The 14,806-nt window shown below is 42.3% G+C and overlaps 1 protein-coding gene across 1 annotated transcript in view; it reads left to right on the plus strand.

Annotated features, from left to right (window-relative positions):
* Positions 1–233: 233 nt before the first annotated feature.
* Positions 234–14,806, plus strand: part of LOC124789349 (tripartite motif-containing protein 2-like) — a 423,313-nt gene continuing 408,740 nt past the window's right edge. Inside the window, exon 1 of the mRNA XM_047256674.1 lies at positions 234–347. Within this exon, the coding sequence (XP_047112630.1) occupies positions 328–347 (20 nt within the window). The 5' untranslated portion in view covers positions 234–327. The remainder of the gene's footprint in view (positions 348–14,806) is intronic.

Below are 14,806 nucleotides of genomic sequence, written 5' to 3' on the forward strand. Positions count from 1 at the left end.
GGTATTTTTACCCGGAAGTAAATATAGACCCCAGCTGATGCGATTATAATCCGGAAAGGCGCAACGATCGGCGAAGTAGCAGTGTAAACAAGGCGGGGCCTGCGCACAGCTGACGCAAGATGGCGGCGATCAGCTGCTGACCCAGTGAGCGGCGGCGGCGGCGGGGGCTGGGGCGGCGCGGCTATTGATCGGCGGTGGCGGTCCGGCGCTGGCGCCGCCGCCTCCAGTGCGCGCCCGTCGCCCAGCCGCGCCGCCTCCGTGTCCGACGCCTCCGCCGCCGCTCCGCCGCCTCCGCTCATGCCGACGGACCCCCCACGACGTCTCTAAATGAACTGTTGTTCCTACCTGTGAGTACCTGGCTCTGTTTCCCGCTCCCGCTTTGCACGGCGACTAGCGGCCCAGCTCGCTTCCCCAGCTAGGCTAGCAGCTGTTGTGACACGGTGTGCGTGTGCGGCTTTCGCTGAGACAGTGCACGCCGCCCGCTATGGCCCGGCCCGTGCTTAGCAGCAAAGTGAGGCGACAGCGTCCAGGAGCTCCTCGCCTCCGGCGCAGTTAGCGACAACAGGTGTGTTGTGTGGCCTTCCACTGCTTTATTTTACAGACACTGTGGCAAGATCTCACACAACTGAGTACCTGGCAAAAAAGGCACGTATGTTTCTGGATTTTCTTTGTTTTCAGATCTCTGTAATTTTGCCGCCCTTCGACATCCTGAAGTTTCGTCTCCGTATCACTAACGAGAGGGATTCGACAGACAGAAGAATCGGAAATTGATCATTTTACTGATCTTTTTAACTCAGACTAGAAATGCCTCTTGGCGAAATGACGGACAAACGTCAAAGCTATTTTCTTATATATGACATCTGGAGGTTCTTGGAACTATTTAGAATTGTGATCATGAGTAATAAACACAATTCATATAGTCATAACATTGCCCAATGTACTATTTATATGGCCACAACATCAAACAGTTTTCGTACAAATTCACTTATAGTGTCTCCTGCATTACTCGTGATACGAAGAAGTAAAGGTGATTAATAATGTACACAGACATATACTGTATTTGTGTTTTTTTTAATTTCAATGTATTGGCTTTTGATTGGTGCCCATGCAGCCATCACAGTAGTGCAAAGACGATAGAACAGTGTGGCTGAGTCGACTTTCGTGTCAGTAATGTCGATTCGAATGTAAGGGCAACAAGTATCCAGTCCCCAAGAGGAGAAAATATCTAACCCGGCAGGGAGTCGAAACAGGGTCGCTTAAGTCAGCAATTATCTGTGATTTCTAAAGTTTCCACAACGTCAAAGACAGCATGCATAATGTCAGGTATTGATATTTCATTGCACTGAATTATATGGCAAGACTGACTTAGTTGCTTTCAGTGGGCACTACAAGCGACGGTCTGAGTACCTGCCTGGTCTCGAACCTAGACGTCGAAACGATGCTACGTCCATGAGAATGACAGCTAACAAAATGTGACCGGTTCCATTCCTACTGTCATGATTGTAAGACAATAAAGAGCCATCGCTCCAATGCTGAAAATACCATCCCCTCTATCCTTTACTTTCTGAAAATAAAAATTATAATCGCTGATTTAACTCCTTGGAGTTTGCTTTCAACGTTGAACACGTTAGACAAATACATGTATATTTGTTGCTTGAGCGAAGTTCTTGAAAAATGAATGGCGATACAGCAGTATTTTCATCTCACCTTTGCCACAGTCTCTAAATAACCCATGCCGTCTGACTTTCTTCCCGTATTCCGAATCTGCTGCTGCACTATTAAACCATTAAAAATTGCGAGACCCGCTGTCACATCGTCCGACTCGAGGTGTTGCAGTGGTTAACAGACTGCACTCGTATTTAGGACAAGAAGGGTTCAAATCCCTTTATGGCATTCGAGATAAGTGTTATCCTTGATTTCTCTTCGGGCGAAGAACGAGATGATTTTCTTGAACTGCCCACAGCCAATACGAGCTTACGCCCGATCTCGAAGGTCCTCGCTGTCGACTGGACTTTAGTCTCTTAATCTTCTTTCCTTCTTATCTAGTACGTGAACTGTCTTTTGGCCTGAAGTGACACAGTTGACATTACGTGATGTAGCATATTTGTTCGTGTAATGGAACTCCTTTGCAAAAATGGAGTATTATAGGTACGGATGTACAAACATGCAGCAACTGTTGTAAAATCCATAGCTGATTATTTATTTTAGTACAGTTGTGGTTTGATATACGCGATATTTTAATAATGAGGGAGCCATGCACGGCTGATGCATTACAATGTATCAAAGACGAAAAATTATAAAACTGTTGACTACTACTTGACGTGTTGCCTGTTAAAACTTGTCCCAGTATCTTGAGCCGACGACCGTTTACTGGTTTTTCCAACGTTTCACCGGCGCGAGTTGCTAGATTGTCTCATATTTAACCTCTATTGCTGGTTCACCATCGACAATGTAACGTGAAATTTTCACAAGTAATCAGTTACGAAAGTGAAGTCAGTTCCCGTTCCGTACCTTCAAATAAAAAGGCAGAACACACTAGTACCGCGTTGCTACGGGTTTTAAAAATCCGTCGTCACCAGAATCATGTGAGATGGAACACTAGCGCAGTTGGCCAAGACGAGCTGGATAAGGAAATCGACTGTGTCCTTTTCAAAGGAACGCTCTAGACATTTGCTTTGAGCGACTCAAAGAAACACCACGGAACCCCTAAATCTGTATGACTGGACATATCTGAATAGCAGTCCCCCAGTGTCGTATTACTGCAGCACCGCGCTCGGCCCGTTAGAAGGTACTGTTTGACTTCTCATTTAATTTTGCTTGGGAAGACTCATAAGCTAATGACGAAATAAACGCCTCCACAGAGGACGGAAATGCATATTTCCGCTTGAGAAAGTTCCCTGCTGCACATTACGATCGAAGTAGCAGCTGCAAGCAAGGCGATCGTTAAGGTGCTGCGTACCACCCTCCCCCGCGGCCTTGAACTTCATTTCCAACTGCATACCCTCCGGCACGTAAGCAGTGAGTTAGGGGACAATTTCCGGATTTTTTGACCCAATGTGTCCTTTACATTACTAAAGCCAGCGCTCGGTCTTGTCAGACACTATTTAGCCACGGTGGCCGTCAGTTAGTTATCTCTTGCAGGCCGTTTCTGGGGCCCTAGACGGAGATTATTATATACTGGTGCGCATAGCTCCAGCCTTGGTTGTGTCTGCGTTTCTTTTTAAACGTTGTCCCCTTCCTGTTCAGGTTGCTTAGTGATTTCAGTAGTTCGAAAGAACAAATGCAGTAACTGGAAGTAGCAAGTTATCGAAAGAGTGGGCAATCATTGTGGCTTACTGCAAGCTCATCCTCTGCGAAACAGTTCGTACAAACCCGTCTCCATCGTCCAGCTGCCGGAGGACGGAGGAGGAGATCAGTGTTTAGCGTCCCGTCGACGACGAGGTCATTAGAGGCGGAGCACAAGCTCAGATTAGGGAAGGGTCGAGAAGGAAATAGACCGTACCCTTTCAAAGGAACCATCCCGGCATTTGCTGAAGCGATTTAGGGAAATCACGAGAACCTGAATCAGGATGGCTGGGCACGGGTTCGAAGCGTCGTCCTCCCGAATGCGAGTCCAGTGCTAACCACTGCGCCACCTCACTCGATGTCCAGCTACCGAACGTCGAGTAACATTAAACAACGATCGTCTTCAGTTTAGGTCGTTATCTACTTGCTAGGGGGAATAGAATTGACTTGATGGAAGAAAAAAATGGTTCAATGGCTCTGAGCACTATGGGACTTAACATCTGTGGTCATCAGTCCCCTAGAACTTAGAACTACTTAAACCTAACTAACCTAAGGACATCACACACATCCATGCCCGAGGCAGGATTCGAACCTGCGACCGTAGCAGCCGCGTGTTGATGGAAGAAGTCAGCGAACGGGTTGTTCCTTGCTTTTCTTTGGGTTAGGACACATGATGACGCGGCCTGTAGCACTAAGTTGTTCACCATCTCTCCGCATAACTGTTAAAAAGTTTTAATAGTTTCGACGCAATAAAGCATAAAGCTAATTTTTTTAATTTAAAAAATTAACATATAAATCACGTTGCTGTATCTCGGTCGCCCGACGATCTTAAATCTCCTTATACTGTCTGTTCTGTCCCTTCATTGCAATGAAATTTGTATTAAACCAAACTGAGCGCCTTCTGCGAGAAGCTTTGCATGAGAAAACTGTACGATAAAGGGCTAATCTGACTTACCATGACCATTCTTTTTTTATGTCCGTGGATCGAAATATACCACACGCCTTAGCTGCTTGTGAAGCAATGATGAAGACCTGCTTATGCCACCAATCAAAACATCTAAATATGAAATTTGTTAGCCATATAAGATGCAACAGCATGTGACGCTTTGTCGAGAAAAAAAAGGCGACGCATTTTCTGTACAGGGCTACAGACTATATCTCGAAACAATTTATGGGACAACAAAACCAAGTTGAGAGCAATATTTTATTACTGTTTAGCATCCGAACAAGTTGAATATTTTCATTTCTTACGCTCGAAAATAGGTAATTAACTCCCTTAGATACCACGTTCGCTATGGGTTATAATGGAAGCACAACAGCAAAGATAATGGCGTCATCATGTTTTTAATAAAAACTAATGTCACCTTTGTGAAACTAATGTTTCTATCGAATCTCATGTTCACTGGACTCATGAAATCGTTCTTCTGACCTCAAAAAACCGGAGAAAATGTGTTCGAACGTTTATTAATCCGTAGAAAAAGAGTGCAAGCAGAGATAGAACATCATTTTCATAACCAAAGTAATGTAAACCGATCGGACAAATGATTACCTCCGTTGATAATTAGTAATAATGTAATATCTAACAATTAAAATTCAAAATTACAATTCTTATTTTGAAATTTATTACATTTGTGAAACGATTTCGGGCTTACAAAACCATGCACATGCGTAACTCGTTGCGATAGTTAAAGATAATAAGTTCTCAAACGTCAAAACAAATTTCGGTAATGACAGATGTTGAAAGAGGAATTTCATGCTAGCGTCCTATATAGGATGGAAGTAATATTGCAAAATAAAAGGGAAATTAGAGCCGAAGTAAATGAATGACTAATTGCCTTGATTCTGATATTAATAGTCGTTGACAACATCATCTAAACATAGGAGAAATAATAAGTCATCCATTAGAGAATCTAGATGAATACTACAGTCAGATACATTACACTTTTTAATTCCAGTACACGGAAACAGTGCGGCATTAATACGTAATTTTTTCATGGATAATTCTTTAGTTATTATATCTTAACCACAAGAATTTATTATATTTTTTAATCCTTATGCGTTTCTGCATTACGTCATTTTCAAAGGAACAGTGGCGTAATGCCGAAAAGCATAAGGTTTAAAGAAACATAAATAGTTGTTGTCGAGATGAGAGTTTTGTTGTAAATGCAGAATACGACAGACACGTCTCACAAAGCCTTTATGCACTACATATCAATAATTTTTAGATGAGGGGTACCGTACAGAAGAGATAAGGGTCCCGTTGTAATGCAGACGATTGGGGACTATCTTGAGAGTGAGACTTAGCAAGAAGTCTGCATCTCAGAGCGTTGAAATGACGTAATACGTTTCAATAAACCTTCAAAACTTTCCTAGATACTTCTTTCTCATTACAATGTCGCAAGGAACCTATTTTGATAATTTCTGACATTTTAATGTTAGTGGAAGAGCATAGAAACTTTATCATAGTTTTCGGGACAATCATAGCAAAGATGTAGAAAATATCTATATAAACTGTTGCAAAGTTCTGAAAAGTGTCAGTTGACAGGCTAAAACAGTGCATTACTCCGAGACAGTAACAAAATATCACCTATACAGTTTATTGTAAATGACATAGGAGATATACAGTCTGAGAACTGCAGAGTGTGAAAATCGAAATATTTAAGATCGGTAAAGCTGTACAAAGTGTTTAGTGCCGCTTAATGTCAATAGTTGCAAGACTACATCAAAATTTAGTTCGCACAGGTAAACAGGCAGAACTTTTATTAGGTTGAGTTCCAAGACAGTTACGTCTTAGAAGATTATGGCAGTTTCATGAATCACACAAGAAAGAATACTGAATTAATTAAAGAAATCACCGAAGAGGGAATTCTCACATAAATATGATGAAATAAAAAGTACACTTGTCTACTTGGAAAGTCCTGCGTCATATTGTTGGTGCAGGCGGCACTTAACCTCTGACAAGGCTGTTCTTGTGCATACGGGAAGTGTAGCAGCTCACAACACTCGTGTCGTGTTCGAAGTTCGTAAGCCGCTTATGATTCATTCTCCTTCTCTGAAGAATCATGAGATGACTCAGTTTGCCTCCCCGCTATCTGAGAGTGTTCCTACTATCTATACCGGACCACGGACAGTTCGGGATTCGATGCTAACAACCCACGTAAGTAGCGATGTTATCAGTGAAATTACTTGAATATCTCAGTCGCAGTTTATCTGTTACCAGTGATGCGACTTGTGCCAGCAGCCCTTTATTTTACACGAACACCTAACAACGCACCCTCTCATAAAGCGGCATCTGTGAGGCAGTCGTTTCTAGTCAATAATATGCCTGAACTGGACTGGCTTGCTGGAGTCCTGAATCCAGTGGAACATCTTTGGGACGAGTTAGGTCGACTTCTCTCCGGACCACAGAGTCATACGGAATGGAGATCTTCGTCTTTTTCTAATATCAAATCAGTAACAAAGTAAATTGAGTGGCCAAAAATCACGTGAAGTGTTGTCCCATTTGAACATGTGCTGTGTCTGAATTCTAAACGTTGCGGCTATATGGAGCATGTAGTGTGACTGTAGACACGATATCTGACCACTCTGCTACAGACAGGTGTGTAGTAAACGTGGCAGTACATCGCGAGTTAACCGGTTTCGAACGAGGGATGATAAACAGTGCAAGACGCATGGTTCACAGCCTACCGGAGAGTGCCCTACATTTCGGATTTACGTCAGCGGTGTCTAGGGTGGTTCTTCAGCATCGCAGAGACCATACGCGTAAATCATCGCGTAGGACGACCACAGGTGTTTATAAACGGACGTCACGTCGCCTCCGCAGAGCCATACCAGGCGATCGCCCGTCTACTATGTGTCGATGGCCGTCGATTTGCAAGTGAGGCGTCAGGAATCCATTTCTGCCAGGTTCATACGGAGACAATGCGCCGCATAGGCTTCAGCAGCCAACGTCCGACTCACGTCTTAGTGGCTTCAGATGACTTTTGGCCTCTCAAGGTAGAGGAAAGTTGTCATTAAACTTTCGCTACTTGGGAGGGCTCTCATCAAAAATGAGTGATCTTACAACAACGAAACTTTGTGGAAACATTTGCAAAGACATGTGGAAGAGAACTGACGAATAAACTATTCAAAGAAACACATTTTCATTTCCTCGTGAGAGGGTAACATTTGTTAATTGCGTACAATGTTTACATGTCAGGTTACAAACTTCGCTCAATGTGAGAGCCATCTGCATCCACGACAATCTGGAACCACAGTAGACATTGCTCTACAGCTGCCAGTAAAAACGGTGGACCATGGAATGTTCAGCTGTCGTGATAGCTCATGCACTGCTTGAGGATCGCACATTGCATACAGTATTCTGAGCCATGGCACTGTTAACCATCGGCTTCTCCCAGGAGCAATTCCCAAATCAGCAGTTAATTCGAACTTTCGAATCATGTTCTTCAACCCTTGTGAGGAAAGACGAGCTGTCTGTATCACTTTAATGCGTCGATAATCGCGAAGAGCAGCACCACTACTTCTGTTGTTTTGATAAAACAGCTTTACGAGTAAAGCCCTACTCAACATATCCGGACCCATGTTGACTGCTGCAACTGTAATGTAAACTGATGATTATGTTTCAAACCTACTTCGCCGTACCAGTACTAATGCCTAACTGCAAACCATGACACATACACCACTTGCAACACAAATCTGAACATCATTCCTATAAAGTTGGGCACCCATACGATAAATAGTTTTCTGTCTACACTGGTTGAAGTAGCGAAAGCTTAATTATGACCACCCTGTACATTAGAAATGCCATTTATAAGGAAGAGAGTAGTAGGTGGGATGTAGCAAAGTAAGTGCATTTTGTTAGTGTGTGTTGCATACATTCAGGACCAGGCATACTTTCTGAGGCGAACTTGATTGATTTAAGACCCCCTCCACCCTTAACCTATTGTTCTTTAATTGATTTATGACCTCCCTTTTGATAATTCATCTTTCTCAGAAATGCTCCGGCCTTCCCTCTCCCCCCCCCCCCCTTCCACCACCATTTCACCCAACCTTCTGGGAAAACCCCTCACCAACACAAGCACACCTTTGACATCAAATCAATTTACTAATTAATTAAATCGACAATTAATTAAAACCTCCCCCTCTGGGAAATCCCCCAGCCCCCCTCCCCTCCTCCATCTGGAAATTGATGGGAAAATGACTCAGTCTGTGCTAGAGAGGAAGGATCTCATGACATCAATTTCAATTACATAGCAAAGGATATATTGTTTATTTACAAAATTCAATTTGCATATGTTGGATCTCTCTTTTATTTGGTGGGAAAAGCTAATCATTGTCTGCTGTTTTGAAAGATGCAGATCTTGTAAAATGCATCAAAAAGAAGTAACCAGATAGCTCACTTTTCTTCCTGATCACACAATGAATACCTTTACAAAACTGATGTCAACATAACCCACCACATGTAATTACACTGTTAAAAAATCTTCTGATCCCGTCTTTGCACCACCTGCATGGCAGAAATGCCGACCGCTTCATGTTATCCAGCATGTGCCACACTGTACCACATGCCCCCTATCGCGAGCAACCCTTTGAGCCCCAAGCACTGAACTGGAAGGCGCCCGTCGCCCGCAGAGAAACGCGTTATACCAGTTGTCAGCTTTCTTTGAAATTTGATACTCACTTCCCGTTTTGTTCCCAGACACACACCTTCCGTACCGGTCAGTGGAAGCATCTGCTCCGTGTGCTTGCCCTGCAGTGCAGGTACCAACTGATTTAGTTCACGACACCATGAGCAGAGCATGCTGAGAGAGACAGCCTCTCCACCCCTTATCCCTCAATCCTTTCCCCTTCCACCTCCCCCATCGCCCCTCTAGTTAGTTCCTGTTGGACAGAACATCAGTGGCGGCAACTCTTTGATATTGATACCTGAGAAATTCCTGTCCAAACACATCCTTCTCCTCTCCCCCCCCCCCCCCCCTCACTCCCTCTCGCTCAAGTGGCTACTTCCTGCCCAGCGAGCATGTGTCACACAAAAACTGAACAAAGTAATGGAGACCTGATAAATCACCAGCTGTGAATGTCCTGGAAATATTTCCTCACTCTACCAGATTTATTGACTAATTATATAATCAATATCCTCTGTATGAGACAGTTTTTTCTTCCATCCTATTGCTGGATACTAGGATTGGTATATTTGGCAGGATTCGATCCCGCAACTGCCTGGTTTCCAAACCGTTCTGATTTTTTTCCCCTTGTTTCCTATTGGTGAATACTGGCACAGTTACTTCATTTGGTAGGAAGTCCATTACATTGGTGCTAGCTGAGAATTTCCGATTTCAGCTCAATTGCATGTTATGTCCTTAAACAATCTGTGGAGTGCTTGGATTGATGTGTGTGCTCACTGTACCACTATTGGAAACAATAAACTGACCAAACGTGAATATGATCGATTGGAACTGGTTGTGTATAAAATGATAGATGGAATTTCAAATTTCAGCATGAGTGATATCGTCACGATTGTGGAATTTCTAACCAATACAGGTCTACTAAGTGTATTTTATAAAGCACTATAGAATTCCTAAGTTTGATTTTTCACCTGTACCAGGACGAAGAATGAGAAGGAAAGGTTCTCACTCATGATAGGATAGTCACAACAACAAGTATCACTACAATACAGCACGTACTGCGATGTACTGAGAAGCACTAAACGACAATTCTAGGAGTTGTCATGGCTAAATACCTGAGACAGCTGAAAACACTTGTACAAACAGTCCACTCACCTCCAGATGTCCATATGCAGTGCACTCGTCCCCTTATACACCGCCAGTGCCAACGCTCAGAGGCTGGAGAAAACTGCTGCCGTGATTACAGCCACAGTTGTGAATATGTGTGTCTGCCAGAATGCACCACTTGGGCCATGGAGGGTATCTGGGAATGACTTGAATGACAGAAATTCGGATTTCCTAGAGGGGGATGGGTTAATTAATTTATTGGTGTATTTAATTAATTGGTATTGGTATTGAAGGTGTGGTTGTATCAGCGGTGGAGAGAGGTGGAGAAGGTGCTGGTGGAGGGGAAGGAGGGAGGGATTTTTCAGAAGGAAAGACTATCCCCTAGGAGGTCATAAACCAATTAGCAGAACAATAGGTCAAGGCTGGAGCAGGTCATAAATCAACCAAGTCTGTCTCTGAACGTCTGCTTCTCCCTAAATGTATGCAACCCACACCAAAAAAATGCTCTGACAATTTCATTCGTGATTTTGTGTGTTTATACGTGCAGGAAGGGTGTCAATGTGGTGTAACAACGAACGAAAAGAAGAAAGCAGAAAACAAAAATCTGTCGGATGATTCTGAAGAACGCAGAAAATGCGTAAACATTGGCGAAATTAACTGTAATTACATGCATAAGACGAAAATGAGGAATGCATTACATCTCACATATAAATAGAGAGAAGATAAATTAATAGGAATTTCGAAAGATAATGAAGTATTTTCAAAAAGTAGGTCAATACATACGACGCTAGTTTTATGCATCATCACAGAAGATCACTCTCTCCCTGTAGAGGAGAATGTTGTATCTTGGAATATTTTTCTGACTTTCACCCCTAGCCAGCCGTTTAAATGAAGTATAGTATACTTTCGTATTTCATTTTTAAGTGATAGCGTCATTTACTGTGTGCTGTAGTCTCTTTTAAAGTTAGGAAAATCACTCCAAAAAAAGAAAGATTTTTACAAATATGAAAAATGTTTCAAGGTACAACATGGCTACGTACCTAGGAACATATTCCACTGAAATTTAGAAGAAATCTTGTTAATACTGTAACTAAGAGTCTATCTGTCAAAATATTATTCTAATAGCCACGTAAGTATTATCAAAAGCCAGTTACAAATTAAATACATTTTGAAATAGAAGCTATTAGATACTATCGCAAATTTCCATGATCGAGACAAGTAAAGCTGTTAATACATTGAATAAACGCAGCTCATTTCGAAATATAACATGTTCCATTGGAAGATCATGTTCTGTTTCAATACACAAAATGATGTACGACTAACGAAGTGTGAGGGTTGTTAAATAAGTAACGTAGCACTTTTTTTTCTCGGCTGGTTTCGATTGAAAAAATGCGAAATTTGTTGTGGGACGTCGTGGAATACTCCTGTTAAAGCCCCTATACATTCATGAAGTTCCGATAGGTGGCGGCGCTCTGCGTAGCCTTCGAAATGAGGTCTGCAACGAAGATGCGTTCCAAGCAGAAAGTTGTCACTGAGTTTCTTTTCACAGGCAACCAGAGCATCGCAGATATTCAAAGGCACTTGCAGAATGTCTACGGAGACCTGAACAAAAGCACGGTGACTTATGAGGCACCTGTAACAAGGTCGCGCAAACCTGTCTGACCTCCGGCGTGTTGGCCGGTCGCATACAGCTGTCACTCCTTCAGTTTGTAAAGTGCGGACACTCTCATCGAGGTTATCGACGGATGACAATCAAACATCACGCTGCGCGGCTGGACGTCTCGGTTGGTAGTGCTGACACAATCGTTTTCCTCGCCGTCCAACTGAACATCATAAAGAGCAACGGAGTGCCATCTGTGCGGAATTGCTTGCGCGTTACGAGACAGATCGTGACAATTTTTGTCGAACATCGTCACAAGCGATCGAACATTGGTTCACCACTTCGAACCGGAAACGAAACGGCAATCCACGAGTGGCGCCACACCACCTCTCCTCCGAAGAAAAACATCAAAAGCGCACCCTCAGCCGGTAAAGTCATTTCGACGGTCGTCTGGAGCTGTGAAGGGGTTATTCAATTGATGTCCTCCTTCATGGTGCAACAATCAGCTCTGAAGTGTATTTTCTACCCTCAGAAAATTGCAGAAACGACTTCAGCGTGTTCGTGGGCACAAAAATGCAAACAAACTTCTCCATGACAACGTAAGGTCTCACACGAGTCTGCGCACTCCAGAGGGGATCAATGGACTGTTCTTCCTCATCCACCATATAGCCGGATCTCACATCCTCAGACTTCCACCTGTTTGGCCCAATGAAGGATACACTCCGCGGGAAGCAGTACGTGGATGCTGGGCCGGTTATTTATGCATCAAGACGCTGGCTCTGACGCCGACCAGTGGAGTCGTACCATGCGGGCATACAGGCGGTACCAGCAAGGTTGTGTAAGGCCGTCGCATTGAACGGAGATTATGTTGAAAAATAGGGTTTTGTAGCCAAAAAAGTGGAGAATAATATGGTGTATTGGAATCCCGAATAAAACCAACCTGCTTTCAGTAAAAAAATGTGTTGCATTATTTATTCAAAACACTGCGTATAAATAGTTTTAAAAACGCAAAGAATTTTGCTCACCGTGAAATTCTGTAATTGAAGTATTAAGAGTATCTTCCAAACAGTTTTAATATGTTGTACAGTACATAAATTGGTAGAACCCAAAATAGTTACAAATGCTGTAAAACACAATAGCTCGTGTCCCACAACAACAAAACCGTATAAAAGGTCGGAAACAGTTTATGGCGATGTCAAGTGCGCATTTCTTCATTCCATTGTGTAATCGGTCACTAGACTGAAATACTGACCATAAAAGATCACGTGTTCCTAGGTACCTTATCCTCAGGGTGCAACCTTCTCCCCTACTTTAGGTTAGTTTAAACACACAATATGAGGAACTTCTTAGGAACTATTTTTACATCAGAAATGTATGAGCTCCACTTACATCTCAACCACAAACTCAAGAACCGGGTCATAAGTCAAACTGAACTCTCATAGCACCGTCGCATAGCACATTACCTACAGGGTCAGCATAGTGTACTGTGCATGTCGCCAACACCAAACCAGATTTGTCACATAACTTCAGAATAACGTTGTTTATTTTCATTTTGCATCGAGATCGTAACTTCAGTATTATATTTATTCGCCCTGTTTTTACACATTATTTGTAACATCAGTGGAGAATAATTGTTACTATTATGGATGTAAATCGGAATAAGTCAAATCAGGAAAAGTTTGTTTTGAAAGGTAAGTATCACAAACATCTAATTAGATACCCTACTAGCAACACTCGCTTTATGCATTGAAAAATACCGACATGCATTGAAACAGACAATTAAAACCCTACATCTAAGTTTTGAAACAAAGATAGGTTCCGCAGCGCGTGAGTGCTACGAGTCAATCTGTTGATTATATATGAATTTCGAGCAATTTTCACCCACAGATAAGTTTTACGTGTGACAGACTGAGTCATTACCTACAGAATACAGAGATAAAGCAGTTGCAACAGGAAATTGTCGTAGGAATACTAGTACGTATGTCGTGGATAATCGTTACATGTATTTAATATTTTAGTTTCCTTAAGGATCAATGAAAAACAAACATTTAGTATAAGAAAGTAAAAACGGAAAAGTTCTCCTCCAGAAATACTTCAGTGTGTGATACACTAATAACATGCTCGCCATAGCCCCCGATTTTTTTTTTTTTTGTGAGGGGGAGGGGAATATTTAACTTTGACGCATCTGCAAGTCTTTTCACAATTTCGCCCCAATTTAATTTATTAAATCAGAGACATGTCAATACGATGCAGAACAAAACTTTCTTTTCTGGAACAAAAAATTAGCTGTAATACCCTAGCATTTATCTCTTTGAAGTCTCGTCAGATTCGTTCTAAATATTTAATGCAAATTATTAAGATGGTCATGAAACGCGTGTATAAAATCCACAGTACTTTTGAACAAGATGTGTTTGCATTAGCCATGTAATGACATTCAAAGCCTACAGAGCGCTTACAGGCAAAACCTTTCTTGACTATAGTCACTCGATTTTGCGGGCAGTGTATGTAGGCGACAAAAATTCCATTCTGCGCGTCAAGGTGCTCACTGCACGGATATTCCTACTCTGTGCGAACACGTACAAATTTAAAACTTAAGTTAAAAATACTTCTGTAAGAAATACGGATCAGTGGTATAACATTCGTGTAAGAGGTGGATAGTTCGGGCAGTGACTACTCGACGTACGTTCAGCTCTGTAAAGTCACAGACGGCTTTGTAAAGGTAAGTAAATGCTTAATTAATCTGTAATAGACGTGCACAACTAACGATACTTTATCGATATTACCACTGTTAGACCAGTTTTTCAAAATCTGCGTTTTTATCAAAAGGACCTTAAAGAACGTTAAAGAACTGGCAATAACTGATCTCCAGAACCGACAGTCTGTGAGATATACGCTGAAGGAAGTCCGAGGATTTCAGGAAAAGCCCACAAGGAAAGGTACCCGCTGGACAGAAGAAAGGAAGGAGTTACATCGGCAGAGGATGCGACAGTACTAGGTGAAGATCAAACGCCAACAGCTGAACGAGCGTGGTTCAAAGTAGGCCCATTCGAAACAAGAAGAAGAGAAGGACCTATTGCGGAACACAATGCACTTCCAAAAGCAAACATTATTGTTGTGTTTAGAGAATCAGCTTTTATTGTCTACAACTAAAAATTTCAGTTTCGATGTTTTTCTTTCATACTGTTAGTGA

This window comes from Schistocerca piceifrons, chromosome 3, assembly GCF_021461385.2.
Source record: "Schistocerca piceifrons isolate TAMUIC-IGC-003096 chromosome 3, iqSchPice1.1, whole genome shotgun sequence".
Classification (NCBI taxonomy): Eukaryota; Metazoa; Arthropoda; class Insecta; order Orthoptera; family Acrididae; genus Schistocerca; species Schistocerca piceifrons.